General features: G+C 36.4%; 1 protein-coding gene across 2 annotated transcripts in view; it reads left to right on the top strand.

The window, feature by feature from the left end:
• Positions 1-393: 393 nt before the first annotated feature.
• Positions 394-25,205, top strand: part of ANGPT1 (angiopoietin 1) — a 289,488-nt gene continuing 264,676 nt past the window's right edge. Inside the window, exon 1 of one of the 2 annotated variants that reach the window (XM_047783418.1) lies at positions 394-1,268. In XM_047783418.1, coding sequence (XP_047639374.1) covers positions 972-1,268 — 297 coding nt within the window. In that variant the 5' untranslated portion in view covers positions 394-971. The remainder of the gene's footprint in view (positions 1,269-25,205) is intronic. The other variant, XM_047783419.1, reaches the window with a different exon arrangement.

Raw genomic sequence — 25,205 nt, forward strand, 5'->3', positions numbered from 1 at the left:
AAAATTTATATCTCAGAAAGTACTTAAATTATTCTACTTAATATGCATATACTATATTCCTTTGAATGACAAGTTATGAAATATTTTGCTAATTTGACCCTTCCTGATAGTGAATACAACAAATGAACACCATCTCTGAAAATTGTTTTAATATCTTTTTTCGCAGAGTCAGAAATAATTATTTTAAATTAATAATTAAACAGATTGTTATTCACTATAAAATAATTTTACTGGACATTATGCCAGTTTCTTCTTAGGGTTCCCCAATTAAGTAGAACTTTAAAAACAATACTGCTCATTTGCTAGATTTTAGTAGGTCAGCATGCACACCAAAAGTATATTAAGGTGGACTGCTCCATTTATTGATTTGCAGTGAATCTGCTAAAGGCTCGAGGCAGTTGTCTGCGGAAGGGGCGGGAGGGCCATACATGATTGAGGTCATGCGCATCTAGCCAATTTGTAAGACGATCCAGCGGCTCCAAGCCATCAGCAATCCTTAGCATAGGGGCACACTCAAGCATTCTTGTCAAGTCATCTTGTGAAAGGCTGCCTGCTTCCAGCTTGGCTTGGATGTACAACCTTAATAAAACTCACTGAGGTCTGGAAGAAAATAGCAGATCTGCAGCAGATAGGGTAGAGGAAAGGGTCTAGAATATGTACACGCAGCTGACTCAGGCAGGCTCCACGCTGAACGGTTACACAGAGAGGAAACAATAAATCTCAGCTACTATGCAATAAATATCTCAAGTTTTAACTAAGGAAACTATCATTACAGTGAAATTAAAAAAAATAACATTTTAGAACAAAGCTAACAAATGGCTAGTTTTCTGTGATTCTTTTGCAAAGGCGTTCTTTGAGAGGGAAAAAGTCAAACAAACAAGCAGTTTTACCTGAAATAAAGAACTAGTTTAAAGGTCAGAAGAAAGGAGCAAGTTTTGCGAGAGGCACAGAACGAGAGTGCTGGCAATACAATGACAGTTTTCCTTTCCTTTGCTTTCCTCGCTGCCATTCTGACTCACATAGGGTGCAGCAACCAGCGCCGAAGTCCAGAAAACGGTGGGAGAAGATATAACCGGATTCAGCATGGGCAATGTGCCTACACTTTTATTCTTCCAGAACACGACGGGAACTGTCGTGAGAGTACGACAGATCAGTACAACACAAACGCTCTGCAGAGAGATGCTCCACACGTGGAACAGGATTTCTCTTCCCAAAAACTTCAACATCTGGAGCATGTGATGGAAAATTATACTCAGTGGCTGCAAAAAGTAAGTGATTGCTTTCAGTTTCTAATTGCACGGAGCCTTTTCCGTTCTTGTACTGCAGCTAACATAAAGTTCCTTAGGGGGGCATTTGTGTTTACCTTTTGCTCCGGGGGGCAGTGTTTGCAAATGCAAGACGGCTCTCTTCCTGTGACTTCACTGGTAAGCCAAGGTTTTTAGGCTTGTGCAAGTCTATGAAGGTATGGTGGCACCCCATTTGTGTACCTGTAACACTGGTGCCTTTTATGACATTTCTGATTTTCTTGCATATAAAATTTATCTTGAATTTTCCTACTATCAAAACCCAACTTGAAAAAAATGTGTGTCTTGAGCAACTTGGTGAAAAAAGAAAACAATAATGAAAATACCAGTTTAAGATCAAATAGATTTTGTGCTATGAAATTTTGTGCAGTTAGGACAGAAAATCTTCACCAAATACTTACTTTTCAACCTTTAGTAAAATTAACATGAAATGAGAGTAAATATAAAGTATAATATTTGATTGGAGTAATTGTATAAGTATGTGAAGGAAAGTTCAACAAGTGGCAGAATAGTAGAGGACTGATTTCTGTCATATATTTTTTCTGTCCTTGAGAAAAAATCAGGAAGATATATTTTAATGTGAACTCAGTAGGGAGAAGTTGTTTGCCCACTAGGAAAGGAGAAATGCAGCTAGTGGTGGCTGTTCCCAAACACATGCACCTGCAGGTTTGGGCTGAACACAACATGTAGACTTTGCTATATTCCTGAAGTACCTCTTTCCTCAGGATGTTGTAGTTGTTGCAATGTGGGAGTCTAAGTATCCAGATAAATGTTAATGTTGAGTATGCATTTAATCTCAATTTATAAAAATCAAATTAAACATTTTAGTTATTTCTCTATAAACCATTTAAAAGTTTTTGTTGAAAATATGCCTATAAAGTACACACTTTCTGCAGTTCATTCCCTCTTTGCTCTCTGTTTAATTGTTTAACAGGTAAGTATCAGATAACAAAGTGTATTCAAATTTCTCACTAGAAGGATGGCAATGTTAATGTCTCATTTGTGGAAAGCTTCTCCCCCAGGGTTTTTGCTAAAAATTCACTTGGTGTGTATGGATGGGAACACAGCCAGTCCAGTCTTAAGGTAGTCTGTTAACAGAACAAACCCTTTAAGAAGACAAAAGATAGGGAAAGGACAAATGCTCTTTTTTGTTCCTGTGTGGTCACGGTCACTTAGATCACTGCCTGCTGAATCATGCCGAGTAATAGTTATTTTACTTTTGTCCACTAGGGACTGAACTAAGATCACTCTTATTTTATTTGACAAGCTAACTGAAACTTAGTAGTTTTAGAGTTTCAAAACCTGGAATTTTAATTAATCTTTCTTTTATAGATTACTGGTGAAAAAAAAATCCATACAAAGGCGAAATAATAGAAAGCAAACAGAATCCTGCAGTCTTTTGATAACATAGCTTAACTTTCAAGCACTAATTACAGCAGCAGTTTATATTAGGATAACTTTTCTTTCCTTTTGCAAAACTTATTTTCATCATGAACAAATGAATTTAGTTGAATAGCTTATTACTATTCTCTCTCCATATATATATATATATGTAGTCTATATAGTTTTTACTGAGAATTCAGTCATTATAAATTAATCTGGATTTCTTGAGGGAGGTGAGGAGGGAAATTTAGTTCCAAATTGTCTTCAATGAACTATTCTACCAAAAATGTAATATTTTGTTTGCTTAAAATATACAATCAAAATGGTAATTCAAACATAGAAATGCATAGTTGTTCATTGCTATTCAATTTTTCAGCAGTAATGGGGTAAATACACGATTCTCCTGGCTTTAAATCATGTGCATGCTTCATATGTTAATTTAATGTGTAAAATAAGTTTGATTTTTGTTTGCATTGTTGGTGGTCAGTGATTATGGCATAGTTTTTAGATTATAGCCAAGCATAACTATGAAAATGTTCTTTGGTTATATTGACCCTTGCTAGTGTGAATCAAGCTGAATATGTGCTGAAAATGTCTCTGTTGGTATGAGTCAGAGCAATTTGGCTTGACTATTGTCTGTTCAAATTTGCATATCTTTTGTCATTGCTAATACGATTGGTCGGAGGATCAAGACACAAATAAATGCATTCATCAAAGAACTTGCTAAAGGCTCTCCTAAGTTTCCCTTAATTAGAGGTTTGCTTCTCTTCAAGTTCTAAATTTCATGTAATGTATTTATTGTGATAATTCAAATGGAAATCTTTTTTATTGTAACCATTTGGTATGCTTAACACTGTAATTTGTATTACTTCTATCTTGATTCCTAGTAGTTGTGTTAGGATAGGAAGCAGTGCAGTACAGAAAGTGAGGCTTTCATTGTAAGTGTAATTAATTCATCCATTTATTCAACAAAATTATTAATCAAAGCATGGTGATTATTATGCAGCTCATGTCATCACTGTCAGGAAATTTTTTGATGCTGAATGTGTGTTATCAGTGCTAGAAGCATCTAGATGATAATTTATGTTAATCAGTTACTTTCCTTGTCATTTAATAAACTGAATTCTTTTAAATATTCTTCACAATACACCAGCTGTCACTAAAAGTCACTTAGAGACATACTCTCCAATCTCATTCCTCAACTTTTCTGGTCTTGACGAGTAAGATGAGAAGCAACATGGGCAACAGGGCATAGGATGTGTTGGTCTCCATAAAAACTGCAACTGTTATGGCACTGGTCTCTTGATGAGATCAATTTAATTCTAGATCAACTTTCTGTAATAACTTATCGAGTAATAACAATATGAGGTAGGCTGATAGCATTATCCTCACTTGTCAGTTGGGAAAAGAATATAAATAATTGTTCAAAAGTCACATGTTTATTGGGTAAAACATCTGGTCTGTATGTTTAGGTTTGACTCTCTTCTGTTATAAAGCTCTTTTCAGAATTATTAGCAAACATACACAGAACTTGAGAATGATCCTATCTTGGGATAGTAACAATAGGTACAAATGGCTTTTATGTCTTTGCCACTTTCTAGTGATTCTTTCGTACCTTTCTGTGACATAGAAATGTCTATTGTTTAATGTCTACTCTACATCTTGAACTCTTGTTTTCTTCCTTTCATATACCTGAAGTCCACAAATATGTGTATTGAAAATATCCAGGTTTAAAATATATAATGTTCTAGAATTTGGGAGGAATGCTTTAAAAAGTTTCTTTTGCCTTTTCAAAATGATGTCTTTCTTCTTTTTTTGAAAGTATAAATAGGAGTTCCCGTCGTGGCGCAGTGGTTAGCGAATCCGACTAGGAACCATGAGGTTGCGGGTTCGGTCCCTGGCCTTGCTCAGTGGGTTAACGATCCGGCGTTGCCGTGAGCTGTGGTGTAGGTTGCAGATGCGGCTCGGATCCCGCGTTGCTGTGGCTCTGGCGTAGGCCGGTGGCTACAGCTCCGATTGGACCCCTAGCCTGGGAACCTCCATATGCCACAGGAGCGGCCCAAGAAATGGCAAAAAGACAAAAAAAAAAAAAGTATAAATAAATTGAATTAAAAACGTGTAACAGAGAACAAGGATCTACCTACTATAAATATTTCACACTAGCTAAAATTGATGAATTTTTTTTTTGTCTTTTTGCCATTTCTTGGGCTGCTCCTGTGGCATATGGAGGTTCCCAGGCTAGGGGTCGAATCGGAGCTGTAGCCAGTGGCCTACCCCAGAGCCACAGCAACGCGGGATCCGAGCCATGTCTGCAACCTACACCACAGCTCACGGCAACGTCGGATTGTTAACCCACTGAGCAAGGCCAGGGACCGAACCCGCAACCTCATGGTTCCTAGTCGGATTCGCTAACCACTGCGCCACGACGGGAACTCCTAAAATTGATGAATTATTAGTAGGAAGTATTGTTATGAATTGACATCCAGAATATTTTAATAAGCAAAAAACTTTTAACAAAGTGCTTTGCTAAAGTTTTCTACTGACATCGTATTTTTACTAATAGCATCCTCTACTTGTATTCTTTGTTTCAGAGAATTAGGATTTAGCATTGCTATTACTTGAATCATGTTAATTATGCTAATCTTTTTAAAACTCTTTTATTACACATATTAATTCATACTAGTATCCACCAGAATGTGACTTCCATGAGGCCAGTGACCTTGTGTGTTTGTCTACTGTTCTTTCCTGAGAGCCTGGAATAGTACATGATCCATGGTAGATAATAAATATTTGTTGATTGAGTAAATGGATACATTGTCTATGTGTTGCAATCTATACTTTATTATGTACTGTTAACATTTTGGATATATACCTTACCTTCCTAAGTAGCTTTTAAGTTGTCTTCTAAGCAAGGACTATGTGGGGGAGGAAAACCATTTTCTCTACCCTTACAGGTTCATAGTTAAGACTCCCCCACCCCATAATGAACATATTAAGATAAAACCAAACCAAGTTTAAGGACATACATACCTTCTATATAGAAGGGAAATATCTAGGAAAACTGAGTAACCCCCCCCCAAAAAAAAATGACCCATGCTTTCACCTTAAATAACCAACTCTAGCTAAAGACAAAAGGTGTTGGGTAAGGAGAGTCAGGTTTTTAGTCAGAGCACAGTAAACCAGGGTGTGGTTGCTTTGAAGATTTAAGTCAGTGCCTTCTCCTTTGATAGAGTTGCTAGAGGTTTAGTCATTCTCCTCTTCCTGGTACAGAGAGCAAGGCACACTTACAAATGTAGATTTCCCCTATAAATGTACATTTCTCTAATAGAAGAGTGATTTCCACTTGCTTTTCAGAGCTTTTCTTATGTGTGTCTGTTGTTTCTTAAAATAATCACCCTGAAATAATCCTTTTGCAGAAAAAGGGATATTTGGGGGTCACATATTCTGCTTCCCTTCAACTGCATCATATAATTATTTTTGTCTTAGTGTTAATTAAAAAGACATTGGCCCTAGAGTATGTGGTTATAAGTTATCCAAATTCTATTTAGCCAATGGTCTAGGATCTTAAAAACTGCTATAGTCGCTCCATTTGTCTTCTTAATTATTCTTTAAGAGTCAGCTTTGTTGCCAGTTTCTTCATGAAATGAACCCACACTCCTTACAGGCTGAATTCTCCAATGGTATCACATTGCATGTATCATGTTAGCACTGCATTTCCGTGCAGTGTGGCTGTTGTCATTTTCATTGTTTTGAAGACTGTTTGCCTACTTAGACTATGAGTCCCTTGAGGGTAGCAAATGCCCTTTATCCATCTTTATATCTCCAAAGAAATTTAGCTGTCTGAACAATATCTCTGTTAATGTAAAAATAAAAAATATCAAGTGCTTAAATGTGTGATGTTCGATATAAAATAAAGCAAGTTAAGGGAACTTGTAACTGCTTTCAGATGCTAAAGTTTGTTTTTAAGTTACTTGAAGGTCAGCTAGACCTTCCTGTAGGATGAAAAAGAATTTTACACTTCCAGAACCATGGACAAACATTAAACTGCATACAATTGTGGCATGTATTTATACATAGGTGTACATTCATGAGTCTAAGTAACTAGAACTGAGAGTTCCCTGGTGGCTCAGTGGGCTAAGGATCCAGTGTTGTCATTGCTGTTGCTTGAGTTGCTGCTGTGATTCAGGTTAGATTTCTGGCCCTGGAACTTCTATATGATGTGAGTGCAGCCAAAAAAAGAAAAAAAACCAGAACTGACTTATCATCTGTGCATTGTTTTGGTAGCTGGTGACTGCAAAACTAAGCCAGAAAGGACATTCTGTGATTTATTTGCACCATATATGGGGGGATTTCCAGCAGACAATTGGTAAGTATGTTTTAAAAAGATTGTACTAAATTTGAAAATATGCATATTATGATTTATGCATAGAGATAGAAAAAAATGGCAATTACTAAGAAAGAATAATAGGGATAATTATCTTTTAAGCCCAGTTGTAAAAATTTCATTGCCAACTTTGAGAGTAACCTCTGATTTTCAAGTCAGATAGGGGCCTTTTAGTTAATGTCTCTGCATTAACTTCTCAGTGAATAATTAGGTTTTATCATTTGCTTGTTATATTTTAGAATCCAAAGATCCAAAAAAGCATAAAGACCTTCTGGGTCCCAGACATTGGGCATTTGGAATTCTGCTGGAAGGAGCAGACTTCCCCGAGAAGAGATCCCTTGGTAGATCTCAGGTTTTAGGAGCATGGTGAATAGGTTCTTTTCTATGGGTTATTGCAGCTCTTTCTTACTCCTCACTGTGCCATTTCACATTGAACTTTCTTCTAGTAGTACTCATCTCGTATTATTTTTTCAGTGTAATTTAAAATGAATAACAATGTGTCATTCTGGAGTTCCGGTTGTGGTGCAGTGGAAACGAATCTGACTAGTATCCTTTCGGATGGGTGGTTGATCCCTGGCCTCGCTCAATGGGTCTGGGATCTGGCATTGCCATGAGCTGTGGTGCACTATTCCTCATCACATTATTAGCAGCAAGCCTAGCCTACGAATGAACTCAAAAAGGCTTAGGTCACAGATGCGGCTCAGATCCCACGTTGCTGTGGCTGTGGCATAGGCCCCACCAGCAGCTGTAGTTCCAGATTGACCCCTAGCCTGGGAACTTTCATATACCCATATGCTGTAAGTGTGGCCCTAAAAAGAAAAAAAAAAAAAAAAAAGAATGTCTCATTCTTTTCCTTGAAATTCCCCTACAGTTATCCACAAAAAAATCCAGATTCTTTACCATGAGGTCCTCTATAATCTGCCCTACACTCCTGTCTGGACTCATCCTTTACCATCTTTCCTTCATTCTAGACACTCAAACTTCTTTAGCCTTTTTCCTTTCTCCAGCAGATCAGCTCATTCCTGTCTCAGGGACTTTACTGTTTACTTAGCTAGGAAGATTCTTGCCCCCAGATTTTGGTATCAATGGTTCTTTCTCTTCATTCAGGTTTTGCTCAGAAATCTCAGGAAGTCTTCTCTGGGCACCATTACCTACCACTTTTCCCCATTCTGCTAAGTGACTTTTTATTATAACATATGTATTATTTCTTCATGGCATTTACCACTGTGACCTTTTATTGTTTATCACATAATTTATTCTGTCTCTCTCTACTAAGCATGTAAACGCCCTAAGACGTCCTTGTTTGTCTTGTTCCCTGCAGTACACCTCACTCCTAGAAGAGTGCATGACCTCAGTAAATACTTGCAGAATATGTGCTCTATACTCTATGAGGTAGAGATTGTGCCTGTCTTGCTCACAGTTCTTATTTATTATTTTTTATTTTGATAGAAGATTTATTTTTCTTGCACAATTCCTGGAACATAGTTGTAAAGAATACTTTTTTAAGAAAAAGTGACTAGAGAATTGAATGAATTCTACAGGCAGTTTTTGACTATAATTAAATATATGTACGAAAATGAGACTTAACTATGTTCTATAAATTACCCTACTAACTATGTAATGGGAGAAATTTTAATATTGAGTTTCCTATTCAGTTTCAAGGGTCAGCAAACTATGGCCCTTGGGTTAAATTTTGCCTGCAACCTGTGTCTATAAATATAGTTTCATTGGAATACAACCATACTCATACCTTAATACATTATCCATCTATTTGTAAATAAAGTTTTATTGAAAGAGAGCCACACTCATTTGCTTATGTACTCTCTATGGCTGCTTTCTTTCTCTAAAGGCAGAGTTGAGGAGTTGCAGTAGAGATCCAGTGGCCCACAGAGCTTAAAATTCAATAGTTAGCCCTTTACAGAAAAAGTTTGCTGACCCTTGTTTTATATCACAAATAAATGTAGTATTAACATTGGGACCATTGCAAGGTAAGTTGCGAGATTCGTTGTATGGGAAAAAGATGGTCTTCTAGGAAGCCAAGTAATCCTCAGATCCATGCCAGTTGGCATGTTGTGCCATTTACTTAGATGTACAACCCTAATTGCATTTGAGTCATCCTTGCCTTTTGTTCAAATATAAGAGTATTATTTGCTGTGAAATTGGGAAGTTCCAAGCTACCTTTGGTTCTAGTCCCATAGTCTGAGGGAGGGAGGACCTCTTAGTGTTTAAATCTCTTTACAAAACATACAAAAGATATGTCTGCTCTCTTGTCAAAGAAGTGTCTAAAGAATGAAGCACTCCACAGATTATCTTTTCTTTATATTTAGAGGCTCTGTACCCAAATACTCTTCTCTAATTCTGACATAGAAATATTAAAAGTGAGAGGTTTTCAGGTTTGTTTGGTCTTTGCTGCCTAAACAAATGATCTGATTTCTTCTTTCAAACAAATGAAAATTACCGAGAAAGTGATGCAAAATATATAAAGCAAGCTATGATCTTTCTGGTAGCTAATAATTTCATCAATAATGTATTTGGGCATATGCAGATTTTTTTCTTTTGGCAGTAAGTATTGGAGAATATAGAGTAAAATAAATGTAATAATTGTTACTTGTTTATATGTATTATGACTGTAAGTACCTTGTATTAAAGTTTGTTGTTGAACTATTGAAAGTGCATGCAAATTAGCACAGTCATCAAGCTGAGTCTAAAGTAAATCAGTAGCTGAAATGTTAAGAAAATAAAAATGAAATGTGCGTATCTTGAATTATTAGTAGTGTTAAGCCATCAAACTCACTGGCAATCAAATAGGTAGACTTATTTTATATTTTTGTGGCATGATGGCAACTTTGGAGTGTGGTGTATTTTAAAGTTTCATGTTGTGTAGTACAATCATTAGGAAAGTATACACTTGATAAAAGTCTCTGTTTTGTTTGTGAAAGCTGAATGAATTGAATTATAAAACTAGACCCTAAAGATTATTGGAGGGTTTCCATTCCCAGAGAACAAATAAATTATTTTAAAATCTCAAGTTAATTTCACTTCTAAACCTTTAAGATTGTTCCAGGATTTTTTAAAACATTTTAACATTGTCCTTCACTATTAATGTACAGTTCACTAGATTAAAATCCAGTGGGTATTTATTGTAGCTAAAGATTTGCTGCAACCAGCAGATCTTACATCTAACTTTATCATAATTTCACAGACATAAGAGGTGAAAATCATCTTTATTACTAGTATCACCATTCTTTTCCTTCTTTTCCAGTTTTACTCATTTTTAAGTATCAAGAACACAGCTATAATAAGCAGTAATTTTAATATTTACAGTATTAATGAGTAATTTATTGAATAAATTAAATATTTAACAACTTTAAAATGTTAATAATAATTTAATATTTTTAACATGTGAGCTGATGAATTGTAAATATTTCATGGCAGTTGAACCCTATTTCCAAGCAAATTATTAGGCAGGAGCTTAATATATAATCTAGGTGCAAATTAAGGGGCTAGAGGAGAACTGGAGTTAGGCCTCCCCACCCCCTCTGACCCTCTTCCTGAGCACCTTTCCCAGAGGTATCCTTCAAGGGATCCTATGTGTTCAAAAGAATACAGTTTCAAAATAGAGGTAATAAAACTTTCAGATAATCAAATATTAGGTAAGTAATGTTGCCAAAACTAGTATCCTGGTAGGCACAAAGAAACATAGCACTTGACAGTTTGAATATTTGTTGGCAAGCTAATGTAAGAATATTCAGATTTGTCATATACAAAGCAGTTTAAGAATATTAATATGTAGATAACAAAAATGCAGATTGTTTGAGACTCAAAAGTGTTGAGGGCCTCCCATATTTAGCATGACCCAAATATGTTAAGATAATTGAAAATTCTTGGATAATTAGTGGCGAATTGTATAACAAATCTATTTTCCAAGTTATCCAATTTTATGATAGTTTATACTCTGTTATAAATTTAGGAACATAAATTATATTGATTACTTAATATCTCGAACTGCAATATTCACTTGGAACAGAATTCATTGTTAAAGACAGTGAATACAAATAGGAATTTTAAGTAGGTATTTTGGTATTTTCAAAATTTTCAGACTCTTGTTAGATTTACTCAGCTAATCATTGTTTTTATTTCTAGTATGTGACACAAAATTGCAATCTTGTTCATATGTGCTGGTTATTTAGTATGTTTTTAATACAGTGTCTGGACTGTGAAGGTTAATTCAGTTAAGACTAGATAAAATCATCCTTGACTTCACTTTCCCAGACACACCTAAGCTGCAACATATCCCAGTATGTTGAAGGAGGACAATCATATGCAAGCAATGCCGTCAATTCCATTAACTCTGTGGAGATTTTCTCTTTCTTTAGGAAATGAATAATGCACAGCCATTTGATATACTGATGAGGTGAAGGCTCTAGAGTCAGGCCTTATACAAATTTATTATTAACGTGCTTGTTATATTAGAAATAAAAGTTCTAATAATTTTTTATGTCTTCCAAGTGGCCTGATTTTTTCAAACACCAGTTTGCCCATCAGCGCTCTGGAGACTCCTGAGGCTTAAAAACCAGAAAAGAGAGGTGGTGCGGTAGTCAGAGTTGGAAAGACACAAGGACTCAAAAGAACTTACTCCAGACCTGAGTCCTTTTCATTCCTCCTCTTTCTTCTGGTATTGTCTTCAGTAAGTCCTTTGCGATCCACCTTATCCTGGCCGTGGAGTACTTAGAGTATGGACAAGAGGGAGAGGAATGAGCAGAGAAACCAGTGACTGTCCCTTTAGTTGTGCCTGAGGGGCACAGTGAGAGGCCACGGGACTATAGCAGTGTCAAGATGACTGTCCCATGAGAGATGGCAGTGAGTTTTGTCCTGGGAATTTAAAATACAGGCATGAGCCATGGAGCCTAAGCACCTGTCCTACCTTAACAAAGGACAGGCAGTCAGTTAGCCAGTTATTAAATGAAATATCCATTGTATATGGATATATCCTAGGTGGTCTCCTAGGCACTGGGGAGACAGTGATGAATCCACTGTAGCCTGTTATTGAGGAGTCTAAACCCGCTGAAATAAATCATGAAAGCAAATTCATTATTTGTGTCTGCTGTTTCCTCTGTCAAGTCTAAAGATAGGACCACAGAGGGATGAAGTGTATTGTACCTAGAGCCAGATTGCCTGGATTTGAATCTTTTTTTTTTGGTTTGTTTTTGTTTTTGTTTTCTTTTTATATATGTGGAAGTTCCCAGGCTAGGGGTTGAACTGGAACTATAGCTGTTGGCCAACACCACAGCCATAGCAACACGGAATCCTAGCTACATCTGCCACCTACACCATACCTCACAGCAATGCCAGATCCTTAACCCCCTGAGTGAGGCCATGGATCGAACCAGCATCCTCATGGATATTTGATGGATTTGTTCCTGCTGAGCCACTATGGGAACTCCTGGATTTGAATCTTGATAGCACTGCTTCCTTGCTGTGTGACCTTGGGCAAAACTTTTCTGTGCCTCATTTTATTACTGGTAGAGTTGAGGTAATAATAGTATCTACATTATAGGATGGTTGTTGAGAGTAAACATAAGTCACATAAATTACTTTGCATATGTCCTATTATATAGTAAATGTTAAGTTAATATTAGTTATTCCTTGGGGACATTTCTGGGTTATAGAAATAGTTAAATGTTGAACAGTTTTACTAACTCTCAGGTCCTTTGGAAGAACTTTACATGTATTAACTCATGGAATATGAGTTTTGGTAGGTGGTATTATAATTTTCCCATATGGCAACTGAGGAAGATAAGGCACAAAGAAGGAAGTAACTTGCTCAGCATTACCATTGGCCACGTGACAGGACCAGTACTCAATCCCAAGCAGTCTGGCTCTGTGCTCTTAACTAATTATGGAATTAGCTGCAGCAACTTTTATGATGTCTCCTGTCAATCTTCAAACCCTAAATCTACTTAAAACTTTTTTCTGTGGTAGTCTTTGTGTCTAAACCCTTAATTCTTTTCACACTAATGAGTTGCCCCTTTCTCAAATTCTGTTTTAGATGGCTGTTTGTCCCCATCCCAACTCTAAAACTTCCTGGTTAAATTGACTGTGACACGTAGGTTATACTGCTGATTGAAGCACAATAGCCCAATTCTCTCTGCCCTCCCACAGGTCTGTTAACAGACCAGGGAATCCGACTTTGCAGGCTCTCCCGCCTATCTTCTTAGAAGCACCATCTCTTGAAGTTGCAGAGCTTAATTGAATCTGACTACTTATCTAAAAACTTTTAAAATGCAAAGAAAGACTTACAATTGCTTTACATGGTATGAAGCTGCCTATTCTAAATATCTTCCATTTAATTTAATGACCTCCCTCTTGGATTTATCTGTGGACAGTCCTTCTTGGAAAGGCAAAAACACATCCCAGAACTTAAAATATTATTTGCATGTACTTTCTTCTGGGGGTCATTCAGAGAGTTGTAAAAATGAAAGAAAAGCCTTGTTTTCTCAGGCAATGACCTCTTATCTCACTTCCTATTTTATTTATCATTGTCCCCATTAATTAAAATATTTCTGGTATTTTGGTTCAAGGCCAAAACATTGCTACTTGCAAGCAATTGTGATGGCTTTTCCTCCCTTTTGCCTGATCTCAGAGGGCTGACCATTTGGATGCCTGGGCTTTGAGGGTTGCCGCCTTCATGGCTAGTAAAAATCAACTGCATAGGTGGAAAGGCTTCAGGTTACCCTAACTCTGTCTGTGCATTCTTCTTCATGGACTCCAAATGAGCAGAGATTACAGAATGGTGTGGGGACAAAATAGAATTCAGGCATGCTGTTTCATCATCCACCTTTGTGTAGTGGGACAGATTAAAATACATTAAGAAGAAAACAGAACAAAGCAAAACTTACTGTGTGTCCCCTCGCTTGACCTAAATTTTCCAAGGAATGCTAAGGATCAGCAGTGTATGGTATGTCTATGTTGTTTGGATCCCCCAAGATACTGGTAGGATATATACATGAATATATTCATGCTGTGGTGCTCAAAATACACGGGGGCAACTTTTTGGTCAATGAGGTGGTCTGAAGGATTCTAATGCTAATGATGAATATTAAGGACCTTTTCCCAATTTTCAAGAAGTTATTAAGTTAAGGATTACAACTTCCTAAATTTTAAGATTTTCTTTCTTCATCTTCCCAGTATTTTTCATCTTCCATCTAGCGTGTCTGCTGCTTTTCATCTCCTCTCAAGAGTTAGCTGACAAAATCTCAAATACATATTAATAGAAGTTGGGGGTGACCTCCCATATTTAGTTGTAGTCTGTATTTTATCTGGACACATGATTATGGTGTGATTTATCTCATCCATATAACATAATCATATTTTTGCCATTGAAATTGCTTTTGCTTTGTGTATGAAATAAATCAGTTTATCTGCAGAGAGAGCAATGGATATCAGGTGTTCTATCCCAAAAGCAAGTATGAAAATGGCATTCTATTAAAAAAGGCGCAGTGGTTAACGAATCCGACTAGGAACCATGAGGTTGCAGGTTCGGTCCCTGCCCTTGCTCAGTGGGTTAACGATCAGGCGTTGCTGTGAGCTGTGGTGTAGGTTGCAGATGCGGCTCAGATCCTGCGTTGCTGTGGCTCTGGCGTAGGCCATTGGCTACAGCTCCGATTCGACCCCTAGCCTGGGAACCTCCATATGCCGCGGGAGCGGCCCAAGAAATAGCAAAAAGACAAAAAAAAAAGGTGTTTAGTAACAAATAGTGTACTAATAAGTCTACCTTGGTTAAGCAGTATCATGATCCAAACAGATAAGCACATACATTTTGGTAAATAGTAAGTATTATCATATATGTCTTGTTGATAAGCAAAATGAGGACTGATGAAATAAAATAATTTTTAAAAGGTTACATATTTACTTTGAGACAGATACAGAAATTTGAAGTTAGTTATTCTGAGTGGTTAATTCTGAAGTTCTTCATTTGTCCATGTCTCCTTCACTTTTCCTTCACAAATTAAAACAAATCTTGATTGATGGAGAGTAGAGAAGAGGTTTAAATGAATGATACTTTTCCTCTAAATTTTTGGAGAATATATCCAGTGTTCATAACATTCTTTAGATATCAGAATAATTTTCCATGCATGTATAAAAATTACTGTAAGAAAGCTACTGCTCTTAGGAGACCTATTTCTTGGTACCATTTCTGACCAGATAGGAATTTTTTGTTTGTTTTTTAGGGCCGCATCCATGGCATATGGAAGTTCCCAGGCTATAGGTCAAATTGGAGCTGCAGTTGCTGGCCTGTGTCACAGCCACAGCAATGCCAGATCTGAGCTGCATCTGTGACCTACACTGCGGCTCATGGCAATGCCAGATCCTTAACCCATTGAGCAAGACCAGGGATTGAACCCCTATCTTCATGGATGCTAGTTGGGTTTGTTACCACTGAGCCACAATGGGAACTCCAGGAATTTTAATTTAAATTAAAAAATGTGTCAGAGGCAAATAATTTATTGCTATTTTTACATTTTTCCAAGTAAGTGAATTGTTCACACAACCTGTCTCAGTTGAAGGTACTCTGATATGACTGTACAATTAAAGATAATATCATAAACTAGTCTGTCTGCATTTTTTCTTACAAACACAACTTGTAGTGCTAGATTGTATTTCTTTAAGTTAAAGGCCAAATAAGGATAAAATGTAATCAATAGAAGAGAATGCTTAATATTTCAACTCTAATGAATTAAAAGTCCTGTTTGTAGTATTATTGGGGGAATGGCCATATGCCATATATGCTTTTAATTCTACGTTATTTTATGTTAGTTCTTAAATATATAAAAATAATCACTGCTTCCAGGTTTATGCTTAGAAAAAAAAATAGAACAGAAAATAAACACTCGTAAAGGTGAAACTTATCTCTTACTGACAGTCAAGCTAAACAAGGAGAACTAAGGAGGCTTTAGTTCAAATAAATGATTAAAGTTGACAGTAGAAGTGGAAATCCCACACTTTGCCCCCTGTAAAGCTCTTAATTAAAAATTGAGTACACGCTAGAGCTAAGAAGTCTCCATGTCAGGGAGAAAGGGAAATTCTTTATTTTGTGACCATTATGTTTCATAAAAGACTAAAGCTTACATACTTTGAGTACACCAATCAAATTTATGCAGTTTTCAAGGGAAAAGGTCACTATGGAAGTTAATTATCCTGAGCATAAAATATCCTAATGTATTATTCTAGTTTTTAAAAATGTCGTCTTGACAAAAATTTCAGAAAAGGAAAAGGAAAAATGATTAAGATGGTGGAATAGAAGGACTGGAGCTCAACTTCTCTCCTAAAAACAACAAAATTCACAACTAAAGACTGAGCAGTCTCCACCCAAATGGACCAGAAACCTTAAAAAAGATACCCTACTCCAGAAGAAAAAAGAAGAGGCCACATCAAGAGGTAGGAGGGGCGATTTTGCAATATAAACAACCCCATACCTTCTGGGTAGGAAGCTCCACAGACTGAAAACTAACTGGTTCACAGAGAGTCACCAATAGGAGTGAGAGTTCTGAGCCCCACATCAAACCATCACGTGCGGGGATCTGGCACTGGGAGAAAGAGCCCCTGGAGCATCTGGCATTGAAGGCCAGTGGGGGTTGTGCGCAGGAGCTGCACAGGACTGGGGGAAACAGAGACCCCATTCTTAAAAGGTGCATGTGGACTTTCACGTGCAGTAGGTCCCAGGGCAGAGCGAGGTCTCCATAGGAATCTGGGTCAAACCTGGCTGAAGTTCTTGGAGGACATCCTGGGAAAACAGGGATGAATGTGGCTTGTTGTGAGGGAGAAACATTGAAGGCAAAGCTCTCAGGAATATTCAGCAACTGCCTTTCTCTGGAGGTGGCCATTTTGGGAAAATCTGGCCCCACCCATCAGTCAGCACTGAGAAGCCCTGGGGCAAACAACAATCCAGGTGGAATCACAGCCCCGCACCTCAGTAAACAGGCTACCTAAAGACCCCTTAGGCACAGAGCTGCCTCTAATCCCATCCAGAGACTAAGCCCCACCCACCAGAGGGATTAGAATCAGCTCCACCTACCAGTGGGCAGGCATCAGCCCCTCCCTTCAGGAAGCCTACAGCAAGCCCCCCATACCGACCTCAGCCACAAGGGGGGCAGACACCAGCAGTAAGGGGCTACAACCCTATTATCTGTAAAAAGGTCACCACACCAAAAGCCTATAAAAATGAAAAGACAGAGAACTATAACTCAGATGAGGGAGAAAGGAAAAACCCCAGAAAATCAGCTAAGTGATGAGATTCTCAGCCTCCAGGAAAAAGACTTTATAGACTGTTGATGCTGAAGATGATGCAAGACATTGGAAATAAACTGGAGGCAAAAGATGGATAACTTATAGGAAACACTTAGCAAAGACATACAAGATATAAAACTTAAACAAGAGATAAAAATTACAATAACTGAAATAAAAAAATTCACTAGAAGCAGCTAGCAGCAGAATACAGGAGGCAGGAGAATGAATAAGCAAGGTGGAGTACAGATTAGCAGAAATTACAGATGCAGAACAGAAAAGAGAAAAAAGATTGAAAACAAATGAAGAGTCTCAGGGAACTCTGGGACAACGTGAAATGCACCAACATCCGTATTATAGGGGTGCCAGAAGGAGAAGAGAGAGAGAGAAGGGGACAGAAAAAATATTCCAAGAGATAATAGCCGAAAACTTCCCTAACATGGGAAAGGAACCACTCACTCAAATCCAGGAAGCACAACAAGTACCATATAAAATAAACCCAAGGAAGAATACACCGAGACACACATTAATTAATCAAACTGACCAAAATTAAAGACAGAGAAAATCTGGAAAGCAGCTAGGGAAAAGAAACAAATAACATGCAAGGGAATCCCAATAAGGTTATCGGCAGATTTTTCAGCAGAAACTCTACAGGCCAGAAGGGAGTGACATGATATACTTAACTTGATGAAAGGAAAAAACCTCCAGCCAAGATTACTCTACCCAGCAAGACTCTCATTTATATTTGAAGGAGAAATCAAAACCTTCACAGAGAAGCAAAAGCTGAGAGAATTCAGCCACACTAAACCAGCCTTACAACAAATACTAAAGGAACTTCTGTAGGCAGAAAAGAAAGACAGCAACAGGAAACAAAAATTCCACAAATGACAAGGCTCACCAGTAAAGATATATATACAGTAAAGATACGAAATCATCCATGCACAATTATACCACCAAAATCAGAAATCATGAGAAGAGGTGGGTACAAATGCAGGACACTGCAGATGCACTTGCAATTAAGAGACCAACAACTTAAAACAATCTCATATACATATAGACTCTTACATCAAAACTTCTGAATAACTGAAAACCAAAAATCTACAATTGATACACAAACAAGGAATCTCTGGAGAAGAAATATATCTCATAGTAAGTAAGTGCATAATCCACCATGAAGGGGGTCATATGACATCATTCTTGGAATGCTGAAGTCTTCTTACATCTGATTCTGATTTCCTCTCCAAAGAATTTATGATAATTATAATTAAATAATGCCACTGTACAATTAAATAATACAGTTCTACAATTGTATTATTAGTAACCATTTCTCTCTATGTTGCAATGTAAGGTCTATAATGTCTTGTTTATCACATCACCTAGAATGATGTAAATCCTATATTGAGGAATCAATAAGATGTAACAAACTGCAACGACATATTTATATAGTTACACTGTTTTTTAACCAATTTATGCATTTTATATTTTACTTATTTTCAGAGGGTGTATTATTTTTGTTGTTCTTACCAGTTATTCTTTTTATTATGCTATATAAAATATTTAATAGTATATAAGTCTTTCTTTATAAATTTTAGTTGCATAATATACACAATTTTAATATAATGCTAATTTTTAAAGAAAAATTGAAATGAAATAGATAATACTAAATAGTAAAGATGAAAGCCGTACAAAATGGAATAAAGTATAAAATAAATTTCCTATTTGTCTCAGCATATTTTCCATTCCACTTCTCCAGAGGGAGTCACTTAATCTGTTTCTTAAGATCCATGATATAATAATCTGTGTGAATGTAATTGTGTTTAAATATATGCATTTTATTATGTAAAAAACAAAATTATGAAAAAAAATTTGGAAAAGGAAAAATAAATAAATAAAAATAAAAATAAATGTCTTAATTTTGAAATTCATTACCAAAAAAGATATCCAAAAATTCTAAAAATTCAAATAGGCACTATAAGCATGTTTTTAAATTGTTCATGTTGCAGATAATTTACCCAATATTTTGAGGATTTCTCTTCTATTCAAATACAGAGTATCTCCTGTAGAAAATGAGATTAATATATGCTTAGTCTTTCTCTGATTACTGGGCGCTTGAGAAATCTATGGCAAAGAGGTGGTTTTTCTATCAGAAAGACACACCAATCCTACCTGTTTACTCAGTAGACACTCAGAATTTTTGAGGAAGGTGTAGTTTTTAAAAATTGACATATTTCTTAATTTTAGAAGCCCACAAACATGCAAAGAAAATACAGTATTTTTAATTTAACAGAGTAGGAAGAGTATAAGTTAAATAGAAAACAGTATTAGAGGGTAATTGTTGATTATATTTTCTAAAGATGGTTATAATAGTATTTTATGTATGTGTATATATAATTTTGTGTCATAAATAGTATTAGGTCTTAGATGACATAATCTCATAATGAATTCCCTTCCCTTTGAATCTGTCAGAGTCAGAAAAGGGAATTCAGTTTCCATCTTATTCATTATGATATTCATGCTTGCAGCCCTGAGTTTCCATGTTAGAAATCTAAACTACTTAAAGGCCACCTTGTTGTGAGGAGGTCAAACCACGTAGAAAAGCCACACATAGGTACTCTGGTTAGCAAGTCTCCATTTTTGAGTCATTCTAGCCCAAGCTCTAGCCATGTGAGTGAATGAGCCTTCAAATGATTCTAGCCCCCACTCACAGTGTTTCCTTTAGATGTGGAGTTCAGGTCCCATCCATCATGGAGTAGGAACAACATATCATCATCCTTGTCTGAAATCCTGACCCAGTAGAGTCAGTGAGCCTAATGAGCATACCTGAATGGTTGTTACAAGCCACTAGGTTTGTGGGTATTGTATTAGAGAAACTTAAACATACACACAGGGCTTACTGTGGTACCTATCACCATGATAATCATTGGAGAGTAATGCATTAGACATGAGCTCTGCCTTCCAAAAGCTAGCCTTCCAGTAAGCCTCATGATATGAATAGAATGTCATAAGTGTTAGTTTTAAGCCAATACTCTTACTGCATTTCTTTACTCTTATAATATCATGTAAATTAAGATTGAGTAAATTAACTTGAAGACTGCATATATCTTTGTTCTCCTTTGAATAAAATATTTATTGGAAAAGACGTTTCTGGAGTTCCCGTCGTGGCGCAGTGGTTAACGAATCCAACTAGGAACCATGAGGTTGCGGGTTCGGTCCCTGCCCTTGCTCAGTGGGTTAAGGATCTGGCGTTGCCGTGAGCTGTGGTGTAGGTTGCAGACGCGGCTCGGATCCCGCGTTGCTGTGGCTCTAGCGTAGGCTGGTAGCTACAGCTCCGATTCAACCCCTAGCCTGGGAACCTCCATATGCCGCGGGAGCGGCCCAAGAAATAGCAACAACAACAACAACAACAAAAAAAGACAAAAGACAAAAAAAGGACGTTTCTATCTTCAAAATGGTATTTGTAAAAATCCTCTGAGTCTTCCTAAATTCTAACTCTATCAGAAGTCCATAATACCAAAATAATATACGGTATAGTTTATGTGATTCTTAATGCTTGCATTGTTTGAAATTTTTCTGATCATTTACAAATTCTAAAAGTCTGAGTGAATTCAGATTTTTAAGAATCAAGGCATGAAGCTATTTTATAACTATGTACTACTTAACCTGTCATGTTTAGGCTGTAAGTTTAAATCCATATATTTCTGAAAGCTTTTACTGAGTATGGCTGACTTGTGTTCTCTCAAATGTAAAATGAGTTAGCAGCATATATTTAGTTCCCAGCAGTTTGGAATTTCTGCTATAAAGTCTGTCCTAGATTCTCTTCTTAATTGAGGAGCATAGAATATGGACTTGAATGAAACAGGTATAGGAATTTTCTTCAAATAATATGAGGTGCTTTGCTTATTACATTATATATTGGTTCAGATTTAGTGGAAAACAGCATCATAGCAAGCACAAAGAACATAACTATTTTTTATACCCTTTGACTCAGTAATCCTACTTCTGGGAATTCCCAAGGAAATAATTGAAAAGAAGGAAAAAGCAGTATACATGAACATGATCATAAAAGGAACATTGGAAACAATAGGTATTATTATTTAGTTGGTATTTACTTTGCACATGATACTTTGCACATATGATCTCTAATATTAAAAAAATTCTGAAAGATAAACAATGTTATCCATAGCTTTGAGTAAGGAAACCTCACACAAGTTCCCACAAGCAGTAAATGGCAGAACTAGCAGACATGCCAACACAGGATTGTATTGTGAAAGACCATGTATTCAGTGACACCACAACTGTAAGCTGTTAAACATATTTTGACAAGAGAAAATCCCTACTAAATGTTGAGTGAATAAGTTTATATACCTAAATAATTATAGCAGTAGAAAATATTAGGTACTATTTTGAGTATTTAGTATGTACCAAGCCTAGAACAGACATTGTAAAGATGTTATTTTCTTTTCAGTGTCCTCATTTTAGGAAAGCTGTGCATATATATTACAGCCCTGACTTTGTGTGGGGAGAGTGGGTGGTTGAGGGGCAGTTGTGTATAAGTATATGCATAAAACCACTGACAGGAGCACATCCAAAACATTCACAATGATTCATTTTTTAATGCTAAAATTGAATTTTTTTGCATTTTCTCTTTTATGTCTATTTATTGTATGATATAGGCAGGTACCATTTGTATAATCAAAGTAATATAAACTTTCTTTTTTAGGAAAAACAGGTATATCTAGATTGAGGCCAAACACAAACAAGCATCACTTTTCAAAATAAATGTTCTCAGGGCAAGATAAATATAAACAGCCCTTTAGAAATAGTAATTTGTAGGTAAAGGAAACCTCGGAGAAATATTTTGGATGAGAATTTTTTCCTTCAATACCATATTTTACCATCCAAGCAGTTACCTTTCGATAAGACCAGTTCTGAAACCATTTTTATCATATGGTGGTCATTTATTTATTTCACACCAATTTTTATTTCTTACTTCCTCTTTTCTCTACTTTTGTGGATAAGTTGATGTTGAAAGCTCTGATTGATGAATAACAGAAATTAGGTTGAGGTGGTCCACAATCCTCAGCTAATTTTATTCTTTTTATTTAAAGGAAGAAATACATTTAAAGAATTTTATTCAAGAACATTTAAGGGAGTTCCCATCGTGGCTCAGTGGTTAACGAACTCGATTAGGAACCATGAGGTTGCCGGTTCAATCCCTGTCCTCGCTCAGTGGGTTAAGGATCCGGCATTGCCATGAGCTGTGGTGTAGGTCGCGGATGCAGCTTGGATCTCGCGTTGCTGTGGCTCTGGTGTAGGCCAGCAGCTGCAGCTCCAATTAGACCCCTAGCCTGAGAATCTTCCACAGGTGTGACTCTGGAAAAGGCAAACACACACACACACACACAAAAGAATAAACCTGTTGTAAAACAGAAGGTGAAGATGATATCAGAAATCTTCATCAAAGATAACACACTGATGTTTTAGAACTAGGGCCATTACAAGAGTATTTTAATCAGGTAGTAAGTATTGTTGAAAAAAATGTGAAGTTGTGACTGAAAATGTTTCTGTGGTTGTGATATATGGAGCTGTTAATCTCAGATGACTTTAAGAGAAATTCTCAATGTTATGTAAGATGAAATCGACTCCATTCCCATCTTTTCAAATGAGAGGAGGAAATCATAAGGTGCCTTAAACTTTCTTAAATCAGATAGCTGTAAAGAGCCTCATTCTCTCTTCCATTCATTGGTATACCCTGCACATTTACAGGTTATATAGTACACAGTGTGGTAGAGAATAGTGTCAAATATTTATTAAGTCTAAGGTTAGTAAATCTTATACTGAAGCTTCCAACCTCTTAAAAATACATACTTGTACTATCAGGCAAGATATATACTGGCCTATTCTGTTTGTTTTGTATACAAACTTACATAAAGGGATGGTTTGATTCTTTTAAATCCATTTGTTTCTTGCAAATTAAGTGAATTCCACCAAAAAAAATTAAGCTCCATGGTTCCATTTTGAAGATAAAGTCATTAATCATTTCACCGAGTAATTGATGAGGTACCACAAGAGCCCTCTATTCAGAGAGGCATTAGGTATTACATGCTGTTTACTGTATGTCTCATGTAGCATATTTTTTTTTTGTTTCAAACAAACGAGTCTGATCATATTTTCATTTGGGTCATTAACCATTTGTAAGCATGTGCATTTTGTAATAAGAAATGTGAAATGCTCTTCAGCGTTTATCAAGTGAATCCTGCCTTATGATTCATTTTATGCAATGTAAAGCACAGAGAGATTCCTGGTTAATATTAGGAATATGTGTGCCCTGGTAGTGATGCATATTTTAGATAAAATATTTAAGTGGAAATTTGATTCTGTAAAATCATAGAAATTCCATGTTTGCTGAACAAGAATAATGGTCTTATAACATGGAACATGTGGATATTTAAACAAACACATATTTTTGCTTAGAAATAAAATATGCTTACTGGGAAATTCACATCCTCTTAAAATACACATTCCTTTTACATTCTCATGACTTTATATCAAGGAGTCTTATTCACAAAGATGACTACAACCCCTAGAGAATGGACACCTCAAACCAGTTCTAGTGATGGTAGTGATAGAGAAGGTATTTATTTCTTTATGATGGAAAACAAATGGGGCAAAATTAGAAAGTTCCGGTTAGCCAAGTCTTCTCTTCTTAAAAAAAAAAAAGACAAACAAGAATATTTGAAATGCTTTCTGACTTTGTTATGTATGTCTGCGTATGCATGTGTGTATATACATGTACATGCATACAGTCTAGCTTTCAGCATGTGATGGATAACACATGTAAATTGGGCAGGATACTTTACCTCTCTGAGCTTCAAATTTCTGCATCTATGAAGTAATAATACCCCCCTCATGAAGTTGTTATGGTGTTTATGAGACAGGATTTACTAAGTAAGCACTAATACCAGAGTCTGGCAGGTAGCATTATGTTTAACAAATTATAACTATTTTCTTTACAAACTATACTCAGCAAAACTATGTGATTTTTTTAGGGCTACATGGCTCGTTAATAATCAGATGAAGATTGTTTTAAGATCCCTTTGTTCAGATGCCAATGAATAAATTTCTTGTGTCGAAAAATTTAAAATAATTTTCGTAAATGCTTCTCCCTTAAGGAGGTGGAGCATAACTCCCTACTTCTTAAGTGCGGGTCGTGTATAGTGTCTTCTTTCTAAAGAGTACAGTACTGAACTCTTTACAGTGGAGAAACCTGACAAATACTACCTCAGCCAGGTGATGAAAATCTGTATTAACAGTGATAAGGCATATTGACAGTATGTCTGCTTATCAGTGTTATGAAAATAACACAGAAAGGCACTTTCTTCTGTGGTCTCCTCAAAGCCTGAAACTCTAGTCTAATTATGATGGAAACATCAGAAAATCTTATTTTAGAGATAGTCTACAAAATATCTGACAAGAATTCTTCACAAATGTCAAGGTCATCAAAAAAAGCAACAGGAGCCTAAGGTGACATGATGAGGAAATGACATGTGGTATACTGGTCCCCCCCAAAAGAGAACATTAGTTGAAACTAAGGAAATCTGAACAAAGTAGGGACTTCAGTTTAAAAAAATGAGTAAACAAAAAACCCCCACAAAATTAGTGAAAATGTGTACTGCCTTGGATTTGATAGACATTTATGATTGTTACGCAATGGATTTTTCTATACTTTAAGAAGACATATCAGCTAATTCTGTTGTAAAATGAATAATTCTCTCAATGATGATCTGAGAACGGTTCTACTGGGCATTGCCTTCTCCTTACAGAGAGTTATTTGAAAAGGAGAAAAACTT

The sequence above is a fragment of the Phacochoerus africanus genome, chromosome 6 (genome assembly GCF_016906955.1).
Source record: "Phacochoerus africanus isolate WHEZ1 chromosome 6, ROS_Pafr_v1, whole genome shotgun sequence".
NCBI classification, from domain to species: Eukaryota; Metazoa; Chordata; class Mammalia; order Artiodactyla; family Suidae; genus Phacochoerus; species Phacochoerus africanus.